The sequence below is a fragment of the Acipenser ruthenus genome, chromosome 58 (genome assembly GCF_902713425.1).
Source record: "Acipenser ruthenus chromosome 58, fAciRut3.2 maternal haplotype, whole genome shotgun sequence".
In the NCBI taxonomy this organism is placed as follows: domain Eukaryota; kingdom Metazoa; phylum Chordata; class Actinopteri; order Acipenseriformes; family Acipenseridae; genus Acipenser; species Acipenser ruthenus.
The window spans coordinates 3,854,272-3,876,410 of NC_081246.1; the positions used below are offsets into that span (position 1 = coordinate 3,854,272).

The window sequence follows — 22,139 nt, forward strand, 5'->3', positions numbered from 1 at the left end:
AATATTTCTCTGTTTAGAACTGTCTTTGTTTCTGTGATTTTGGTACATCTCTCCTTCCTCCTTGTTATAGAAAATCTCCTTCATCTCACTCAGTGCAGCACATTTGTGAGCACGGTAATGAATGGAGTCTGGAGTTGATAAGGCAAGTTCATAGAATTTAAGAAAGGGATTGTAACTGATTGTGTTTTATATTTTCTTTAGGAATTTGTTCAGAAGACAAAACTGGATTATCCTTGTGAAAGAGAAGATTCAATGATGGAGCCTGTCCATATTAAAGAGGAGAGTCCTGAACTAGAATCAGTCCATATTAAAGAGGAGAGTCCTGTACTAGAATCACTCCATATTAAAGAGGAGTGTCCTGTACTAGAATCACTCCATATTAAAGAGGAGAGTCCTGTACTAGAATCACTCCATATTAAAGAGGAGAGTCCTGAACTAGAATCAGTCCATATTAAGCAGGAGAGTCCTGTACTAGAATCAGTCCATATTAAACAGGAGAGTCCTGTACTAGAATCAGTCCATGTTAAAGAGGAGAGTCCTGTACTAGAATCAGTCCATATTAAACAGGAGAGTCCTGTACTAGAATCAGTCCATATTAAACAGGAGAGTCCTGCACTAGAATCAGTCCATATTAAAGAGGAGAGTCTTGACCTAGAATCAGTCCATATTAAAGAGGAGAGTCCTGTACTAGAATCAGTCCATATTAAAGAGGAGAGTCCTGTACTAGAATCAGTCCATATTAAAGAGGAGAGTCCTGAACTAGAATCAGTCCATATTAAAAGGGTTATTCTCAATTCTAAACCCTTAAGCAGCTTGCAGGACTCTCTTACCTGTGGTGACTGTGGGAAGAGGTTCAGTCTGTCATACTCTTTGAAAAGACACCAGAAAATCCACACAGGAGGGAAGCCACATCACTGTAATGACTGTGGGAAGAGTTTCAGACTGTCAAGGAGATTTCAAATACACCAGCGAATCCACACTGGAGAGAAACCATATACCTGTGCTGACTGTGGGAAGAGTTTCGTACAGTCACAAAGCCTGAAACGTCACCAACAAATCCACACTGGAGAGAAACCACATGTCTTTGCTGACTGTGGGAAGAGTTTCATAGACTCACAAAGCCTGAAACTTCACCAACAAATCCACAGTGGCGATAAACCACTTGTCTGTGCTGACTGTGGGAAGAGTTTCAAATACTCACAAAGCCTGAAACTTCACCAACAAATCCACACTGGAGAAAAACCACATGTCTGTGCTGACTGTGGGAAGAGTTTCAATCAGTCAGGCTATTTGACAAAACACCGGCGAATTCATATTTTAGTGAAACCATATGTCTGTGCTAACTGTGGGAAGAGTTTCAGTCATTCAAGCACATTGAAAAGACACCAGCAAATCCACACTGGAGAGAATCAATATGTCTGTGCTGACTGTGGGAAGAGTTTCAGTGAGTCAAGCACATTGCAAAGACACCAACGAATCCACACAGGAGACAAACCATATGTTTGTACTGACTGTGGGAAGAGTTTCAATCAGTCAGGCTATTTGACAAGACACCGGCGAACCCACAAAGGAGAGAAACCATATGTCTGTGCTGAGTGTGGTAAAAGTTTCACTCAGTTACACACCCTGAAACTTCACCAGCGAATCCACACAGGAGAGAAACCAGATGTCTGTGCTGAGTGTGGTAAAAGTTTCAATAAGTTAAGCATTTTGAAAAGACACCAGCGAACCCACACAAGAGAGAAACCATATGTCTGTGCTGACTGTGGGAAGAGTTACAGAGATTTACAAAACCTGAAACTTCACCAGAGAATTCACACAGGAGAAAAACTGCATCCATGTAGTAGATGTGGGAAGAGTTTCAGTCAGTTAGCATATCTTAAAACCCACCAGTTAATTCACACAGGAGAGAAGCCACATCGCTGTAATGACTGTGGGAAGAGTTTCAGACACTCAGGCAACTTAAAAATGCACCAACGAATCCACACTGGAGAGAAACAACATGTCTGTGCTGATTGTGGGAAGAGTTTCAGGATGTTACAAACCTTGAAACTTCACCGGCGACTCCACACTGGAGAGAAACCACATCACTGTAATGACTGTGGAAAGAGTTTCAGATGGATGTACAGCTTGACAACGCACCGGCTATTCCACACAGGAGAGAATCCTTATCACTGCACTCACTGTGGGAAGTCTTTTAATGCTTCCAGTTCTCTTAAAAGACACAAATGCAAGTTGTGAAAGTTTAGGCAGAATGTGAGTGTGTGTTCATTCATCCACACTCAGAAATTCCAGTCTTTTTCAACAGCAGCTTAATATAAAAACTGTGAGAACTCTGGTGAATGTCTACAGATGTTACAGATCCCTCAATATTAAACACTGCTCTGAAGCCTTTAATAAAGTACATTCTTAGTATGGTGAATGTTTACAGATGATACAGATTTATTGATATTAAACAGTTATCTGAAGCCGTTACATTATAAAGTTCATTCCTAGTTTGCAATCCGTCAAATATACAGACGCCTCGGGGCGTTGTGTGATACGAGGTGAAGCCGAGTGCCTCCAACCCCTGAGAAGTCTGTATATTCAACGTATATGGTGTGGGAGAAATTCATAGTTGTAATTGAGTGGTCTTTGTAAAAATGACATTTCAAATCTGAAACTTTGAGGCTTAAGATGCTGTGATGTTAATTAAGTGTGTCTTCCCCCAACCTTCTCCCATAACATTCGCGATCTGCTTCAAAGGACTGGATATTAGTAACAGAGGGTCGTAAAGATTTAAATTAGATTCAGTTTAGATTACCTGCCAGTCTGGTCTAAACAAACAGAACTGATTCTTATCTGTTAATTAAGAAAGTCTGTCTGAAGGCCAGGATACAACTTTCTTCGTATGAAGGGTTAAGAAGTGGGACACCTGGTGGATACGAGGTGCCATGACTTTGCATATTATATGAATTGTTACCGTGAAACATGGAATGTTTAAGTGAATAGAAATTCCTAATCTCTTTATTCTAAAAGTTAATTGATAAACAGACCTTCACGAGGGTGTAATATTAACTTGTGTAACAATCTCAGGGTTTTAGATTTACTGAAACTATCAGATTGAAACATAACAAATAAGTAATAACATACCTGATTTAAATGGGTTTTAGAATCATTTTAATAACAAATGTTGTGGTTTCCCAATATATTGAAATGTTTATTGTGTTTTAATGAAGTTTAAATTGAAAGTAATTCTTACAGTATTTTACTTTAATTATTGTATAACATGTTTAACATTTTTATCCTTATATGATCAATTTAACTAGCTGTCACAAAATGAAGTTTTGTTCTATACTTGTTTCGAATCTTGTTATCTCTCTCTCTCTCTCTCTCTCTCTCTCTCTCTCTCTCTCTCTCTCTCTCTCTCTCTCTCTCTCTCTCTCTCTCTCTCTCTCTCTCTCTCTCTCTCTCTCCATGGAGGAGGGTCGCTCCCTGTGTTAATGACACACATTGCTTGTGTAAAAGGAAGCGTCATTCAAACTGTAAGCCAATGAAAGGACTGATTTCGGTCAGGGATTAGCTTCCTGTTTTACCCGGAAGTGATTGGATCTCCAAAGTATACTCCTCTTTGGGCTCTATATTTAAATCAAAACATGCATGAACTCGTTCTCTTGGATTCAGACTCATCTCGCCATGAAGTAACCATTGAGCCTTCGCTTGCAATGGGGACCCATTCAAGCATCGTACGTATCTTCATCCTGAAGAAGACTCCTCACCGCTACACCCTTTGTTTTTCAGCAAGAACCACATCTCCAGAATAAGTACTACATTTGAAAGACATTAAGATTCAGTAAAATACTGTGTGTAGAAAAGTCTACATGCAAACCAGAAGTAAAAACATTGAATACAGAGTAACACTTTGTGAGATTAAAAATACAAGCGATTCTACTCTGAACAATTGAAAGAAGAAAAGACTTTAACTGAACTGATGCTACTGTGTGCATTTGAAAACAATGTGAACGTCTGAACCATTAAAACATTGATTGAGTTTATCTACAAGTTCTGAAGTAACTCTAGATTACAGCTTCATACTAAATGCAATTGAAGCTGCTTCCGAACTGATCTTGTTGAAACAAAAATGGCGTCTTCATTTGAACCCACACAACAGATGCTGCTTCACCCCGTCACTGTGTGTAATGTGCGTGAATCCTGCATGTGCGTGTACGGAAACACACGGAAGACAGCGTGCTCATGAAAATATGTGTTTCAATGTTTTATTCCTGCTTGTGTACTTATAATTCTGGTACCATGATATATAACGTCTATATCCTTCTTACTTTTGCGAGCCTTAATAAATGTAATCATTTTCATGTGTTGAGTTTGTTATGAGTACTAAAGTAAGTATTTATGATTGATATGAGATCCGTAAACGTATATATTGCACTTTTAAGGTTAGTTTATTGTGACTCAGTAATTTGACTGGTTAATCTCTTTATATTGAAACTGGAAGCATATTTTTTATAACTTAGCCTCATATTTATTTTCTATTTTGTTCATAATTCTTTTGATATTTAAAAAATCGAGGAATTGTAAGTATAATTTTATAACAAATATGAAATTTGTAAAGGACTAAAACACTACTTTTATATTAATCACATAATGGAGGCGTCGTCCTGTATATTAAAATACATTAATATTAACTAATATGTTTTTATACCAGCAATATAGCGAAAGGGGGGGGGGATCCATCCATCTATCTATCTATCTATCTATCTATCTATCTATCTATCTATCTATCTATCTATCTATCTATCTAATATGCATACTTTTACTGTTAGTTTGGTGACTAAGTTATTTGACCGGTCAAGCTTTATTGATATTGAAACAGAAAAGCATATTTTTATAACCTAGGATATTGAGGTATTATTGATAAATATGATACCTTCATAAATATGCACAACAACAGCCACCTTGAAGGGCCATATTGCATTTATAAAGAGACCAAAAAGTAGCTCTACTTATAACTTTGAACTACACACTAAGTAAAGCTGAGTAAATGTATCTAATTGAAACATGTAAAAATAAGTAAATATTTATTTTTGGTATGTTTTGAATTTTACATTGATATTGAAAAGATCCACCAGGAGGCGGTGTTGAGACGGCACTGAAATATTTATTTTTTCTCTCATATGTTGTTTCATCAGAACGGAGGAACGGGTGAAAAAGATATTTAATACCGTCTCGGATTTCATTCGTTTTTAAAGGTGTGTGTCGGAGAGGAGTGGAGAATGTGCAGACGTGGCTTTTTCTGTTTTTTTGTAAGTTTACAAACCACTAAAAAGACATTACTTAAAGCGATGAAGTCAGGGTGAGTGTGTATATTGACAGATTCCCCAGTTTTGTTTTCATTTAGATAGAAGTTTATTCCACATCAGTGAAGCTTGAGATTTTATATTCTTCTCCTTCGACATTTCTTATATTTCCATAGAAATCCCTCAGCATTTTCTTAAGATTTTTATCTGTTTGTTATTTTTTCCATTTTGCTATCTTCCAGTTCATTACATTGCTCTTCATCCAAAGCTGCTTGTCTACTCTCTACTGTTGGGGTTGTTTTTGCTGGTAGTTGGTCACTCAGTTTTATAGATACTGCACCTCTGTATCTGTAAACAAGATGGCTAGCGGTCCTGTAAATTCAGTGATTTCTAATATGTGATGAGGCTCCATCCAATATACGGACAGCTGGGGCCTTGCTCGACCAATCCCATCGCTTGTTTAAAATTTCATTGACAGACCTGGGATTATACATTTTATAGCAATAATATCACTGATTTATCTTTTAAAATGTCCCTTTGAACTAGCTTTAAAACGCATCCTGTTATCTTTTCAACTCATATCTGTTTAACTCTTCCGAAAATAATGAACTGCATTCGAATGAAAATAACAAGCTGTTTTAATCAGTAAGAAGGGTTTCTGTTAGTATGATTAGTAAGCTGTGTGTTAATCGTGTTCAGATGAACTTCATACACACACAGCATGCAAATACACACAATACAGCACTGTGCAAAAGAGCTGGCCAAAACATTAGGAACACCTGTCATACACACACAGCATGCAAATACACACAATACAGCACTGTGCAAAAGAGCTGGCCAAAACATTAGGAACACCTGCCATACACACAATACAGCACTGTGCAAAAGAGCTGGCCAAAACATTAGGAACACCTGCCATACACACACAGCATGCAAATACACACAATACAGCACTGTGCAAAAGAGCTGGCCAAAACATTAGGAACACCTGCCATACACACACAGCATGCAAATACACACAATACAGCACTGTGCAAAAGAGCTGGCCAAAACATTAGGAACACCTGCCATACACACAATCCTGTTCAGTTTGACACTACAATATAATCTCTTCTTCTTGGTGTCTGTGTTAGTTTACTACATTCTTCCAGAGTGTAGAATATAGTAAAGCCAGTAATTTAAGCAATGTTCTGCCTGCCTGGAACTAGAATGGAGAATGTAAACTAACTGGAAAGTCATCAATCTAGTTTCTGATGAACTAGTTCTGCACAGAAAGCTGAACTCTGGTAGAATGTAGCAAACATTCACTCAGGAATAATATTGTAGTTTCTGTAGAAGCTCTTATCCAATTGTAGATTCAGTGGTTTCCCACGATTGATTAGACTGAAACAAAAATACTGTTAAACTGAAGTCTAGTGGAACAACGTATTAAACACGCACCCATGCAATCGTATTGACTGTGAAACTGCACACAGATTTGTTACACCGGCGCTGTGTCGTTTTCCTGCAGCCAGTACTTGCGTGGAGGCCTGGCGCCATCTACTGGGAGAAGTGAGAATAGCAGGGAGAGGTTTGTCATTCATTTCAATGGGAGAGAGATTAAATCTCCAAACGGTATGTGGAAAGTTAATACTCGAATTTAAATGAATATATTAACTCATGTGTTTGTATTATACATGACAGTGATACAAGGTATTATTAGCCATGTGTAACTTTATAAATGAATCGGCTATTATATAAATGAACCAACATTTCCTTGTCATTTTATTAACTGACTGATCAGCTGGTAACTTTTATCCATTTTTTATATAATTAATAAAACAATTATCTGTGTGCTTGTTTTAACTACATAAATTAATCTCCTCTTGTAATATATATATCACTGCATATATTATTTATTATTATTATTATTCATATAGTGAACGGTACTCGATTATAAAAATGCGCCTGTTTTCTTCATTATACGGTAAACTGCCGCAGAACTGATCCCCTATTGGTTAAGAGTGCCCCAGCGCGACCAATCACCGGAGGACTACTCTGTTCAGCGTGACCCCACAGCCAATGGCACAGGAGAGAGGGGCGGGCTTATTTCGTTTCGGTCTCTCAGAATTTTTTTTCCCCTGAAGGAGAGAGAGGAGGCTGGAGCGGCTGAATTAACGAGTAAGTTTTTAAATATAAATTAATTTAATTCCATTTGTTAACCGGTAGCGACAGTTACCTTTGATTAGTTGTATTGAAAGCAACGTGTTTCATGTAAAACTATTTTAAGAAAGTGGTCGAAAACAACAATTGTTTATCTACACACACACACAGAGGCCCAGGCCCACATTTTTAGTCTATTAATTCGGAACATTTTGACATTTTTAAAAACAAGTAACCGCTCCAGCCCTCGGCGCTGCTCGGGACAGTTCCCCCGCATCACCGCCTCATGTTATTTCCAGGGTCAGGTTGCGCTCCGCTCCGCTTCAGACTCTACAGTGTTTGAACATCTTCTCAAATCGCGTGTTGTTTTCTCGCGCTGTTGTCTGCGTGAGGCGCGTGCCTGCAGGTTTGCGCGGACATCCGGGCAACTTGGCGCGCACGCACATAGGGGGCGCGTTCACGACCCTTTTTTTTCCGGCTAGATTTGCAGACGGGAGTCTGCGCGTGACGTCACGGTCTGCGCAGACGCAGCGTGGACAGCTTTGGTAGATGAACAACAGTTCTGAGCAGAACCAAAACGGAGGTGGTGTTGAGAGAAATTCCTATCGCAGAAGAAGTGGATGCAATCGAAGTTCCCTTTGTGCTCCACCAGCTTCATAATTTACAGCATGATCAGAAAAAGTATAGTAGAAACAGTCCCTGCTATAAAGAGATCATATAAATGTTTATATTAGACAGTTGTTAGACAGTACTGTATTTTGATCTGGGACAAAAATAGTTCAAATACTTGCACATAGGGTCACATATCTCACTTCAACTACCTGCTATTAAAGCTGATTTATTCTCCTTAATTCAAAGTAGGTTATTCCCTGTCCCTGAGAGCCTTTCATCAATAACCAATTACACCTGCTGAAAATAACACCGCGGTTTCAGGTTCATTTCAACCGTTTAGCATTATTATACATGTTTAAACCTTTAGAATAAATATCTGAATATTTGAAAAGTATAACAACTGTGTGGAGAAAGAGTCAAATCATTTTAATTTGTATTACAAATCATTCATAAGATAATTAATGACATGACTCGAAGGCGATTCACACCCCCTGACTAGGTGGCAGTAGCACATGGAGTGAAGATTGGATCTGGTTTCCTACACACTTCTTTGTCAGCCAGCGCTCGTCTATTGTTTTGATCTGCGGCTGCTCCAGCGCAGTACCTCTTGAGAAGCTGCGCGGACTTTTAACTTAGCAAAGTCTGCGTCTCGTGAACGCAGCCAGTAAGTGCACAGCAACCTCGGAGCCTCTGAAAACAAACCAAAACAGACGCGGTTTCCTTTATCAATTGAAGAGTTGCTTCCACATATATTTTTAACACAGTGTCGAGGAGTTGTGTGGTTGTTGGATGCCACAACCACGTCGACATGAAAGACAAGCGGCTGTCATTTTTTTAACGTCCGAAGAGGCGTTTAAGTCCAGATAGAAGGGAAAAGTGGCTTTCTGCTTCACATCGGCAGCATGAAGAAGGGTCTAAATGGAGTCCACCAGACTCAAGAACCATCTGCAACGAACATTTTATTAATGATAACATAGTTATACTTACAGCATAAATTACAGTAATACACAATTATAACTTATACTTAAAATAATAATAATAACAATAATAATAATAATAATAATAAGCACCACATTGTAACACGTTAGTAGCGTGAAGATTCATTTTAGTAATAAGATCAGAAAATAAACATTTTGAATACTATTCACTGGAACATGCGAGCACTGTAAAACACTTTTTGAAATAACTATTTTAGACGACTCATCTGGCAAAATAGACACCAATTTAACCAGCTGTGGGCTGGAAATAATTAGTTTACTGTATGCATTATTATTATTATTATTATTATTATTATTATTAATCTTGTATATATCAGACATTCTTTTATGCCTCCTAATTACTGTAATTTTTTTTGTAATTCATTGTTTATGATCGGTCCCCCAGTGCAGAAGATACATTACACCCAGACTGCATCCCGTAGTTAATCCTGGGGTTTCTTGTGGGGTCTTACATATTCATGAGACATGCATCAAGCAACATCAAAACATAGAATAACATTTTAAAATAAGTGTACTTCCCCGGTGTAGATGAGAGAGATGTGTGTGCACATCGACAAACTCCACAGGTGGTCAGTCTGTCAGTTCATAGACCCAGAAGCCAGCCGGCAGGGTGTGTGGCCGTTGCTTTAAACCTACAACACCTCGTTTTAGTTTGTATCTATTATGTTTCGAGTCACGTAGGTTAGCCGTGTCCACCGGTCACGTGTTACACCGCTTGACAAAGGTTTGTTTTCAGCGGTTCCCGGTTGCTATGCGGAAGTCACTGCAGCCCTGATCTGAAGCCGCGGTATTTCAAATGAACAGAAGCCCGTTTTGCTTTAGTGATGTTGGCTACAAATGTTTTTTTTTCCATGCAAAACTCGTCGTTGTTCTTTTATTGAAATGAATGTTCACATACTGAAGCTTCTTGCACTGACGGCAGAGTGCTAATATTGAACAACTACAGTAATACATGGAAGAGTTTGTGCTCCGTTTAAAAAGAGAAGTCAGGTTTGCACTGACCACAGAGTTTGTTTTTTTAATCAGACAGCTCCACTACAGCACAGCGTTGTTTCCTCTGCCTTTGCGATTTCATTTTCACTGCAGTGTCTGTGGCAGTGTCCTGGGTGTGAACAGCATCACTGATTCCTGCATCTCTGAAGCCACGTAGCATAGCATGCGTTTCCACAGAGAGATCAGCAACAGCCTTCATCGGCCACTTCCATTCAAATCACTTCATTTCTTTACATATTGCATTGCAGCACAGCACTCTCAGTACAATACCGCTTCAGCACACATTTATTTCACAAATTCTCGCGAAATCCGTGAAAATAAAAAACACACTAACAGGTGATCCTGGTTTCATACCCGAACCTGTTTGTTATTTATTGTTTTTAGGTAGGGCAACATTCTTTCCATGCAGTGAAAAATACATTTATTCATTAATACATAAACACGTTGCCATGAGAGTGACAGCCTGTATTTTATTTTAAAAAGATGCTGTACAGATGATCTCATGTCTAAGCATTTTATTTCTAGCATTATAAACATACTTGTCAATCTTCATGTTTTAATAGTTTCACAATCAATGGATTGTGAAGGTACAATAAGCAACTAATATCGATTCTGTTCAAATCACGTACAAAAGCATTATTTATTTATTTATTCCAAAGTAGCATTAAAATCTAAAAAAAAAATATGGTAAATGGCAGACTGCGTTTACAAGAAAAAGAAAGAAAAAAGTTTCAAGTTTGTCTTGAAATAAAACAGTAAACTTAGAATCCCAACAAGTACACACTTGACCACAAATCTTAGCAGACTTACAATTGTTACAAGATATCACTTTTTTTTTTCTTTACATACAATTACATTATTTTTTTTACACATTATTTTTACACACAATTATCCATTTATACAGTTGAGTTTTTACTGGAGCAATCTAGGTAAAGTACCTTGCTCAAGGGTACAGCAGCACTGTCCCCCACCTGGGATTGAACCCACGACCCTCCGGTCAAGAGTCCAGAGCCCTAACCACTACTCCACACTGCTGCCCCCCTTTTTCTAATAACCTAATGCTTAGTGACTGTGTTTTTTTTTTAGTAACTTTACTAGATTGATGCATTTAAATGTCAGGTTCATGTATTAAGAAAGCAGTGCGACTGATTTGCTAATTTACAAAAGGCGTAAATAATACCTTAAGTTCATGAAGAAGTTTAAAAGCTTAGCCATTTCCTGCTAAATGAAAGATCAGCCTTTTCCACAGCTAGCCAATCAGAAGTTATAGGAAGGGACGTACACACGTTCTAAATGTTTGTATGTATGTGCTAGACTTCTGCAAGTCAGAGTTTTCAGAAACTTGCGTGGCTCTCATGAGATCTACCGGAGTGTTTTTCTAGCAGCAGAACAAACACAGGAAAAATAAATAAAGAGTATTTGTCCAACGGGAAAAGTATGATGGCAAAACTTGTTGTCCCGGGCGGGCATCGGGGGATCTGAATTCCACGCCCCTGATATATAAACTGAAACGGGGCACCATACAGTGAGCTCTCGAACCCGAGTGCCACGTCTACAAACTCCTGTCTGCCCTAAAAGAGAGTTCCCCTTCATGAGGGAATATTGATCAGTTATCTTGTACTTGTTAAACTAGCCGACTCTTATATTTTGTCTAAAGATATATGCTGCAGTAAACTGTGTTTTTTTTATATGCAAGGCTTAGGATATTGGCTATACTTACGATAGGTATACCTACAGGAGAGTTGAGATTGAGTGATCATTGTTTGTTATGTAATATGCTTTACCATACCTCTCTGTGCTTTACAATGCTTCCCTATGCTTTACCAGACCTCTCTGTGCTTTACAATGCTTCCCTATGCTTTACCAGACCTCTCTGTGCTTTACAATGCTTCCCTATGCTTTACCAGACCTCTCTGTGCTTTACAAAGCTTCCCTATGCTTTACCAGACCTCTCTGTGCTTTACAATGCTTCCATATGCTTTACCAGACCTCTCTGTGCTTTACAATGCTTTCCTATGCTTTACCAGACCTCTCTGTGCTTTACAATGCTTCCCTATGGTTTACCAGATATCTCTGTGCTTTACAATGCTTCCCTATGCTTTACCAGACCTTAACAAAATTATTGTAACAGATTGTATTTTATATTTTCTTTAGGAATTTGTTCAGAAGACAAAACTGGATTATCCTTGTAAAGAGAAGATTTAATGATGGAGCCTGTCCATATTAAAGAGGAGAGTCCTGTACTAGAATCAGTCCATATTAAAGAGGAGAGTCCTGTACTAGAATCAGTCCATATTAAAGAGGACAGTCCTGTACTAGAATCAGTCCATATTAAGAAGGAGAGTCCTGTACTAGAATCAGTCCATATTAAAGAGGAGAGTCCTGTACTAGAATCAGTCCATATTAAAGAGGAGAGTCCTGAACTAGAATCAGTCCATATTAAAGAGGAGAGTCCTGTACTAGAATCAGTCCATGTTAAAGAGGAGAGTCCTGTACTAGAATCAGTCCATGTTAAAGAGGAGAGTCCTGTACTAGAATCAGTCCATGTTAAAGAGGAGAGTCCTGTACTAGAATCAGTCCATATTAAAGAGGAGAGTTATGTTCTAGAATCAGTCCATATTAAACAGGAGAGTCCTGTACTAGAATCAGTCCATGTTAAAGAGGAGAGTCCTGTACTAGAATCAGTCCATATTAAAGAGGAGAGTTATGTTCTAGAATCAGTCCATATTAAAGAGGAGAGTCCTGTACTAGAATCAGTCCATATTAAAGAGGACAGTCCTGTACTAGAATCAGTCCATATTAAAAAGGTTATTCTCATTTATAAACCCTTAAGCAGCTTGCAGGGCTCTCTTACCTGTGGTGACTGTGGGAAGAGGTTCAGTCTGTCAGGCGCTTTGAAAAGACACCAGAAAATCCACACAGGAGAGAAGCCACATCACTGTAATGACTGTGGGAAGAGTTTCAGATATTCACAAAACCTGAAACTTCACCAGCGAATCCACTCTGGAGAGAAACCATATGTCTGTGCTGACTGTGGGAAGAGTTTCATGCATTTGCAAAGCCTCAAACTTCACCAGCGAATCCACACTGGAGAGAAACCACATGTCTGTGCTGACTGTGGGAAGAGTTTCACACAGTCACAAAGCCTGAAACGTCACCAGCGAATCCACACTGGAGAGAAACGATATGTCTGTGCTGACTGTGGGAGGAGTTTTACACAGTCAGTCTGCCTGAAACGTCACCAGCAAAGCCACACTGGAAAGAAACCATATGTCTGTGCTGACTGTGGGAAGAGTTTCATGCACTCACAAAGCCTGAAACTTCACCAGCAAATCCACACTGGAGAGAAACCACATGTCTGTGCTGACTGTGGGAAGAGTTTCAATCAGTCAAGCGCATTGAAAACACACCAGCGAATCCACACAGGAGAGAAGCCACATCACTGTAATGACTGTGAGAAGAGTTTCATGCACTCACAAAGCCTGAAACTTCACCAGCAAATCCACACTGGAGAGAAACCACATGTCTGTGCTGACTGTGGGAAGAGTTTCAATCAGTCAAACCAGCGAATCCACACAGGAGAGAAACCATATGTCTGTGCTGACTGTGGGAAGAGTTTCAATCAGTCAGGCTATTTGACAAAACACCGGCGAACCCACAGAGGAGAGAAAGCGGATGTCTGTGCTGATTGTGGGAAGAGTTTCAGTCAGTCCTGCTATTTGAAAATGCACCAGCAAATTCACACTGGACAGAAACAATATGTCTGTTCTGACTGTGGGAAGAGTTTCAGTGGGTCAGGCACATTGAAAAGACACCAGCAAATCCACACAGGAGACAAACCACATGTCTGTGCTGACTGTGGGAAAAGTTTCAATCAGTCAGGCTATTTGAAAAAACACTGGCGAACCCACAGAGGAGAGAAACCATATGTCTGTGCTGAGTGTGGGAAGAGTTACAGAGATTTACAAAACCTGAAAATTCACCAGAGAATTCACACAGGAGAGAAACGGCATCCATGTAGTAGATGTGGGAAGAGTTTCAGTCAGTTAGCATATCTTAAAATCCACCAGTTAATTCACACAGGAGAGAAGCCACATCACTGTAATGACTGTGGGAAGAGTTTCAGACAGTCTGGCAACTTAAAAATTCACCAGCGAATCCATACTGGAGAGAAACAACATGTCTGTGCAGACTGTGGAAAGAGTTTCACAGATTTACGAAATCTGACACTTCACCAGCAAATCCACACTGGAGAGAAACCATATGTCTGTGCTGACTGTGGAAGGAGTTTCAGGATGTTACAAACCCTGAAACTTCACCGGCGACTCCACACTGGAGAGAAACCACATCACTGTAATGACTGTGGGAAGAGTTTCAGATGGATGTACAGCTTGACAATGCACCAGCTATTCCACACAGGAGAGAATCCTTATCAGTGCTCTCACTGTGGGAAGTCTTTTAATGCTTCCAGTTCTCTTGAAAGACACAAATGCAAGTTGTGAAAGTTTAGGCAGAATGTTAGTGTGTGTTCATTCACCCGCACTCAGTATAAAAACTGTGAGAACTCTGGTGAATCTCTACAGATGATACAAATTTATTGATATTAAACACAGTGCTCTGAAGCCGTTACATTATAAAGTACATTGTTAGCATGCAATCCGTTGAATATACAGACGCCTCGGAGCGTTGTGTGATACGAGGCGAAGCCGAGTGCCTCCAACCCCTGAGAAGTCTGTATATTCAACGCATACGGTGTGGGAGAAATTCATAGTTGTAATTGAATGTACTTTATAAAATGACATTTCAAATCTTAAACTGTGAGTCTTAAGATGCTGTGATGTTAATTAAGTGTGTCTTCCCCCAACCTTCTCCCATAACATTCGAAATCTGCTTCAAAGGACTGGATATTAATAACAGAGGGTCGTAAATATTTAAAATGGTTTTAGTTCAGATTACCTGCCAGTCTGTTCTGGTAACAAATAAGTAATAACATACCTGATTTAAATAGGTTTTAGAATCATTTTAATAAAGAATGTGGTTTCCCAATATATTGAAATGTTTATTGTGTTTTAATGAAGTTTAAATTGAAAGTAATTCTTACATCATTTTACTTTAATTATTGTATAACATGTTTAACATTTTTATCCTTCTGTGATCAATTTAACTAGCTGTCACAAAATGAAGTTGAGTTCTATAAATGTTACGAATCCTGTTCTATCTATCTCTCTTTCTCCATGGAGGAGGGTCACTCTGTGTTAATGACACACATTGCTTTTGTAAAAGGAAGCGTCATTCAAACTTTGTAAGCCAATGAAAGGACTGATTTCGGTCAGGGATTAAAAGTGATTGGATCACCAAAGTAAACTCCTCTTTGGGCGCTATATTTAAATCAAAACATGCATGAACTCGTTCTCTTGGATTCAGACTCATCTCGCCATGAAGTAACCATTGAGCCTTCGCTTGCAATGGGGACCCATTCAAGCATCGTACATATCTTCATCCTGAAGAAGACTGCTCGCCGCTACACCCTTTGTTTTTCAACAAGAACCACATCTCCAGAATAAGTACTACATTTGAAAGACATTAAGATTCAGTAAAATACTATGTGTAGAAAAATCTACATGCAAACCGGAAGTAAAAAACATTTAATACAGAATAACACTTTGTGACAAAAATACAAACAATTCTACTCTGAACAATTGAAAGAAGATAAGACTTTAACTGAACTGATGCTACTGTGTGCATTTGAAAACAATGTGAACGTCTGAACCATTTAAACATTGATTGAGTTTATCTACAAGTTCTGAAGTAACTCTAGAATACAACTTCATACTAAATACAATTGAAGCTGCTTCCCAACTGAACTTGTTGAAACAAAAATGCCGTCTTCATTTGAACCCACACAACAGACGCTGCTTCACCCCGTCACTGTGTGTAATGTGCGTGAATCCTGCGTGTGCGTGTACGGAAACACACGGAGGACAGCGTGCTCATGGAAATATGTGTTTCCATGTTTGATTCCTGCTTGTGTACTTATAATTCTGATACCATGATATATAATTTCTGTATCCTTCTTACTTTTGTGAGCCTTAATAAACATAATCATTTTTATGTGTTGAGTTTGTTATGAGTACTAAAGTAAGCATTTATGATTAATATGTGATCCGTAAAATAAACACACACACACACATATACACACACATATATATATATATATATATATATATATATATATATATATATATATATATATATATATATATATATAATTTGACTGGTTAACCTCTTTATATTGAAACTGGAAGCATATTTTTTATAACTTAGCCTCATATTTATTTTCTATTTTGTTCATAATTCTTTTGATATTTCAAAAATCGACTAATGGAATTGTAAATATAATTTTATAAGAAATATGAGATTTATAAACGACTAAAATCCTATTATTATATTTAAATATTAATCATATATTTAAGGTGTCGTCCTGCATATTAAAATACATTTATATTAACTCATATGTTTGTATATTACCAATATGGGGGGGGGGGGGGATATTTACTCCGGCGCTGTGTCGTTTTCCTGCAGCCAGTACCTGCGTGGAGACCTGGCGCCATCTACTGGGAGACGTGAGAGTAGCAGGGAGAGGTTTGTCATTCATTTCAATGGGAGAGAGATTATTAAATCTCCAAACGGTATCTGGAAAGTGAATACTAGAATTTAAATGAATATATTAACTCATGTGTTTGTATTATACATGACAGTGATACAAGGTATTAATAGCGATTTGTAACTTTATAAATGAACCGGCTATTCTATAAATGAACCAACATTTTATTAACTGACTGATCAGCTGGTAACTTTTATCTATTTTTTGATATAATTAATAAAACTATTATCTGTGTGTTTGTTTTAAATACATGCATTAATCCCCTGCTTTCATATATCACCGCATATATTATTATTATTATTATTATTATTATTATTATTATTATTATTGTTATTATTATTATTAATACACTGAACGGTAATCGAGTATAAAAATGCGCCTGTTTTCTTGATTATATGGTAAACTGCCATAGAGCTGATCCCCTATTGGTTAGGAGAGCCCCAGCGCGTCCAATCACCGGAGGACTCCACGGTTCAGAATGAACCCGCAGCCAATGGCAGGCGAGAGAGGGGGCGGGTTTGTTTTCGCTTCGGTCCCTCACAATATTTTTCCCTGAAGGAGAGAGAGGAGGCTGGAGAGGCTGAATTAACGAGTAAGATTTTAAATATAAATTCATTTTATTACATTTGTTAATCGGTACTGACAATTACATTTGATTAGTTATGCTGAAAACAATTTGCTTCACGTAAAAATAGTTTAAAGAAAGAGGGTCCTTTTTCCGTCTTAAAAAATAATAATTGTATCACACAGACACACACACAGGCCCACGGGGAGGCCGGGGGCATTTCAGCTGCCCGCTGAAAAATTAAAAAAAAAGGCTCCTGTCAATTAATACCGAATATTTAAACTTTTTTAAAAACAAGTAACCGCTCCAGCCCTCAGCCCTACACGGTGTTGGCGCGCACCACCACACAAATAAACAAAACACACCTTTTTATTTCTGGGGTAAGATTGCGCTCCACTCCACTGCAGACTCTACAGTCCTGCTAGGACTATGGGTGCGTTCACGAGAGGCAGACTTTGCAAAGTCTGCGCAGGTTCTGCAAAGACTCTGAAAATCCATTGGCTTCTTGCTCCGATTCTGTACAGATCCTGCGCAGAATGACGAAAGTCTGCGTGTCGTGAACTCACCCACTATAAAGAAGGATAGGAAAATGATGTCACACGTGGGCAGAGTTAGTAAACAGTGGAGCATTTCTGGAGCCCGTAGAGCTGGGCTCGTAATGCTTTTAACTTATTCACGCTTGCCCTGGCAAAATGTTTCTTGATAATCAAGCACCAATTCGTATAAGTAACAGTCAGTCACTTTATATTAACGATATTTTCTATTGTTATTAAAAAAATACAGGTATATCCTGGCGCTGCAACACAGCATCTCCGCAATGTATTCAGTACTGAGTGGGCTCCAGAAATGGCGCCTGTAATTGCGTACCGAACTGCATCACGGGATTGACTGTCCTATCCTCCTTGATATAGTCCTATCGGTACTGTACACGGAATCGGTGTGCTTCTGTAATGTACGCGCTGAGGCCACACAGAAAACAACTGTAGTGTGATGATACAGAACGGTATTCTACTTTATTATTTTTATTGACCAGTCCGCAATGTGTTTAGCTGTAATCAGATTAGTCTCTACCCTATGCCTGAGTGAATTATTATTGTTTATTTCTTAGCAGACGCCCTTATCCAGGGCGACTTACATTATTTTTTACATACAATTCCCCATTTATACGGTTGGGTTTTTACTGGAGCAATTAAGGTAAAGTACCTTGCTCAAGGGTACAACAGCAGTGTCCCCCACCTGGGATTGAACCCATGACCCTCCGGTCAAGAGTCCAGAGCCCTAACCATTACTCCACAATGAGTATATCTCCGGTCCTGCTAGTGTTAAGAAAGCCATTGTAACAGATTGTATTTTTTTCTTTTTAGGAAATTTGTTCAGAAGACAAAACTGGATTATCCTTCTGACGGAGAAGATTCAACGATGGAGCCTGTCCATATTAAACAGGAGAGTCCTGTACTAGAATCAGTCCATATTAAAGAGGAGAGTCCTGTATTAGAATCAGTCCATATTAAACAGGAGAGTCCTGTACTAGAATCAGTCCATATTAAAGAGGAGAGTCCTGTACTAGAATCAGTCCATGTTAAAGAAGAGAGCCCTGCACTAGAATCAGTCCATATTAAAGAGGAGAGTCCTGTACTAGAATCAGTCCATGTTAAAGAGGAGAGTCCTGTACTAGAATCAGTCCATGTTAAAGAGGAGAGTCCTGCACTAGAATCAGCCCATGTTAAAGAGGAGGCTCATCATTCTAACTGTCATGAATGCGGGGCAGATTTCAGACACCACAGCACCGTGAAACACCACCTGCGAGTTCTGAAGGTACAGCTGGGTTATCCTTGTGAAAGGCAGGATTCAGAGATGGAGCCTGTCCACATTAAAGAGGAGCTTCCTGAACTAGACCCTGTCCATGTTGAAGAGGAGGGTAACCATTTTAAAACAAGCAGCTTGCAGGGCTCTCTGTCCTGTACAGAATGTGGAAAGTGTTTCAGTCAGTTGCAAGACCTGATACTTCACCAGCTAATCTACAGTGGAGAGAAACCACATGTCTGGGCTGACTGTGGGAAGAGTTTCAGTCAGTTACAAAACCTGAAAATGCACCAACAAATCCACACAGAAGAGAAGCCGCATGTCTTTGCTGACCGTGGGAAGAGTTTCACTAATTCAACCTATTTGAAAACACACCAGCAAATTCACACAGGAGATAAACCTCATGTCTGTGCTGAGTGTGGGAAGAGTTTTGCTAAGTCGAGCTATTTGAAAACACACCAGCGAATTCACACTGGAGAGAAGCCACATGTCTGTGCTGACTGTGGGAAAAGTTTCAGTAAGTCAAGCTATTTGAAATCACACCAGCGAATCCACACAGGAGATAAACCGTATCTGTGTAGTAAATGTGGGAAAAGTTTCAATCAGTTATCAAATCTTAAAACCCACGAGTTAATTCACACAGGAGAGAAGCCACATCACTGTGATGACTGTGGGAAGAGTTTCAGACAGTCACAAAACCTGAAATTTCACCAGCGACTCCATACTGGAGAGAAACCACATGTCTGTGCTGACTGTGGGAAGAGTTTCAGACAGTCGGGCGACATGAAAACACACCAACAAATCCACACTGGAGAGAAACCATATGTCTGTGCTGACTGTGGGAAGAGTTTCAGTAGATTAGGACATCTTAAAACCCACCAGTTAACCCACACTGGAGAGTAACAACATGTCTGTGCTGACTGGGATGATTTTCATGCAATTAGGAGATGTTAAAGACCAGCAGAGAATTCACGCAGGAGAGAAACCATGTGTCTATGCTGACTGAGGGAAGAGTTTCAGTCTCTCTTGTAAAACGCTTTGTAATGGTGGTCCACTATGAAAGGTGCTATATAAAAATAAATATTGATTGATTGATCAGCCAGTAAATAACTTTGAAAAACTACAAGTTAATTCACACAGGAGAGAATCCACATCACTGTAAAATGACTGTGGGAAGAGTTTCAGATGGCTGTACAGCTTAAAAAGGCACCAGTTAATTCACACAGCAGATAAACCTCATCACTGTTCTCACTGTGGGAAGTCTTTTAATGCTTCCAGTTCTCTTAAAAGACACAAATGCAAGTTGTGAAAGTTTAGGCAGAATGTGAGTGTGTGTTCATTCACCCGCATTCAGAAATTCCAGTCGTTTTAAACAGCAGCTTAATATATAAACTGTGAGATCTCTGGTGAATGTCTACGGATGATACAGATTCATCGATATTAAACACAGTGCTCTGAAGCCGTTACATTACAAAGTACATTGTTAGTATGCAATCCATTGAATATACAGACGCCTCGGAGCGTTGTGTGATACGAGGTGAAGCCGAGTGCCTCCAACCCCTGAGAAGTCTGTATATTCAACGTATACGCCGTGGGAGAAATTCATAGTTGTAATTGAATGGTTTTTTTCAAATGACATTTCAAATCTTAAACTATGAGGCTTAAGATGTTCTGAAGATTTAAATTGGATTTAGTTCAGATTACCTGCCAGTCTGGTCTAAACAAATATAGCTGATCCTTATCTGTTAAGTAAGAAAGACTGTCTGAAAGCCAATATTCAACTTTCTTCCTAGATAGGGTTAAGAAGTGCGACACCTGGTGGATAGGCGGTGCCATGACTTTCAACCCATGAAATGAATTGTTATCCTGAAACACAAGTGAATGAAACTGACATTTTTATCCTTCTGTGATCAATATAACTAGCGAGCATAAAATGAAGTTTTGTTCTATACATGTTTTGAATCCTGTTCTCTCTCTCTCTCTCTCTCTCTCTCTCTCTCTCTCTCTCTCCATGGAGGAGGGTCACTCCCTGTGTTAATGACGCACATTGCTTGTGTAAAAGGAAGCGTCATTCAAACTTTGTAAGCCAATGAATGGACTGATTGTGTAGAAAAATCTACATGCCAAGCAGAAGTAAAAACATTGAACACAGAGCAACACACTGTGAGATTAAAAATACAAGCGATTCTACTCTGAACAATTGAAACCAGATAAGACTTTCACTGCACGTCAGAACCATTGAAACATTGATTGAGTTTATCTACAAGTTCTGAAGCAACTCTAGATTACAGCTTCATACTAAATGCAATTGAAGCTGCTTCCCAACTGAACTTGTTGAAACAAAAATGGCGTCTTCATTCGAACCCACACAACAGGCGCTACTTCACCCCGTCACTGTGTGTAATGTGCGTGAATCCTGCGTGTGCGTGTACGGAAACGCACAGAAGACAGCGTGCTCATGAAAATATGTGTTTCAGTGTTTTATTCCTGCTATTCTTATAATTCTGATACCTTGATTTCTAACTTCTGTATTCTTATTAGTTTTGTGAGTCTCAATAAATGTAATCATTTTTATGTGTTGAGTTTCTTCTTGCCTGTTATGAGTACTTCTTCTGGGTGTCTGTGTTAGTTTACTACATTCTGAAAAGAGTTTAGAATACAATAAAGCCAGTAATTTAAGCAATGTTCTGCCTGCCTGGAACTAGAATGGGGAATGTAAACTAACTGGAAAGTCATCAGTCTACTTTCTGATGAACTAGTTATGCATAGAAAGCTGAACTCTGGTAGAATGTAGCAAATATTCACTCAGTAATAATATTGTATTTTCTGTAGAAGCTCTTATCCAATTGTAGATTCAGTGGTTTCCCACGATTGATTAGACTGAAACAAAAATACTGTTAAACTGAAGCCTAGTGGAACAATGTATTAAACATGCAGCCATGCAATCGTATTGACTGTGAAACTGCACACAGATGTGTTACTCCGGCGCTGTGTCGTTTTCCTGCAGCCAGTACTTGCGTGGAGTCCTGGCGCCATCTATCTATTTTTTGATATACTTAATAAAAGTA

At 38.9% G+C, this 22,139-nt stretch overlaps 4 protein-coding genes across 6 annotated transcripts in view; all 4 read left to right on the forward strand.

Moving 5' to 3' along the window:
* The window catches only part of LOC131724913 (zinc finger protein 271-like), a 39,364-nt gene extending 23,214 nt beyond the window's left edge, over positions 1-16,150 (forward strand). The window contains exons 1-2 of one of the 2 annotated variants that reach the window (XM_059017955.1): positions 7,381-7,454; positions 12,194-16,150. In XM_059017955.1, coding sequence (XP_058873938.1) covers positions 12,244-14,541 — 2,298 coding nt within the window. In that variant the 5' untranslated portion in view covers positions 7,381-7,454; positions 12,194-12,243 and the 3' untranslated portion in view covers positions 14,542-16,150. Of the gene's footprint in view, positions 1-7,380; positions 7,455-12,193 lie in introns of those variants that run through there. The other variant, XM_059017956.1, reaches the window with a different exon arrangement.
* The window catches only part of LOC117967209 (gastrula zinc finger protein XlCGF7.1-like), a 96,011-nt gene that overhangs the window by 71,221 nt on the left and 2,651 nt on the right, over positions 1-22,139 (forward strand). The window lies entirely within an intron of this gene.
* LOC131724917 (zinc finger protein 345-like) lies at positions 206-4,352 on the forward strand. Its single transcript, XM_059017972.1, has one exon. It carries the CDS (start codon positions 253-255, stop codon positions 2,239-2,241), a length of 1,989 nt encoding a protein of 662 aa, XP_058873955.1. The 5' UTR covers positions 206-252; the 3' UTR covers positions 2,242-4,352.
* Positions 18,869-21,613, forward strand: LOC131724963 (gastrula zinc finger protein XlCGF7.1-like). The gene has a single exon (XM_059018141.1). It carries the CDS (start codon positions 19,123-19,125, stop codon positions 19,972-19,974), a length of 852 nt encoding a protein of 283 aa, XP_058874124.1. The 5' UTR covers positions 18,869-19,122; the 3' UTR covers positions 19,975-21,613.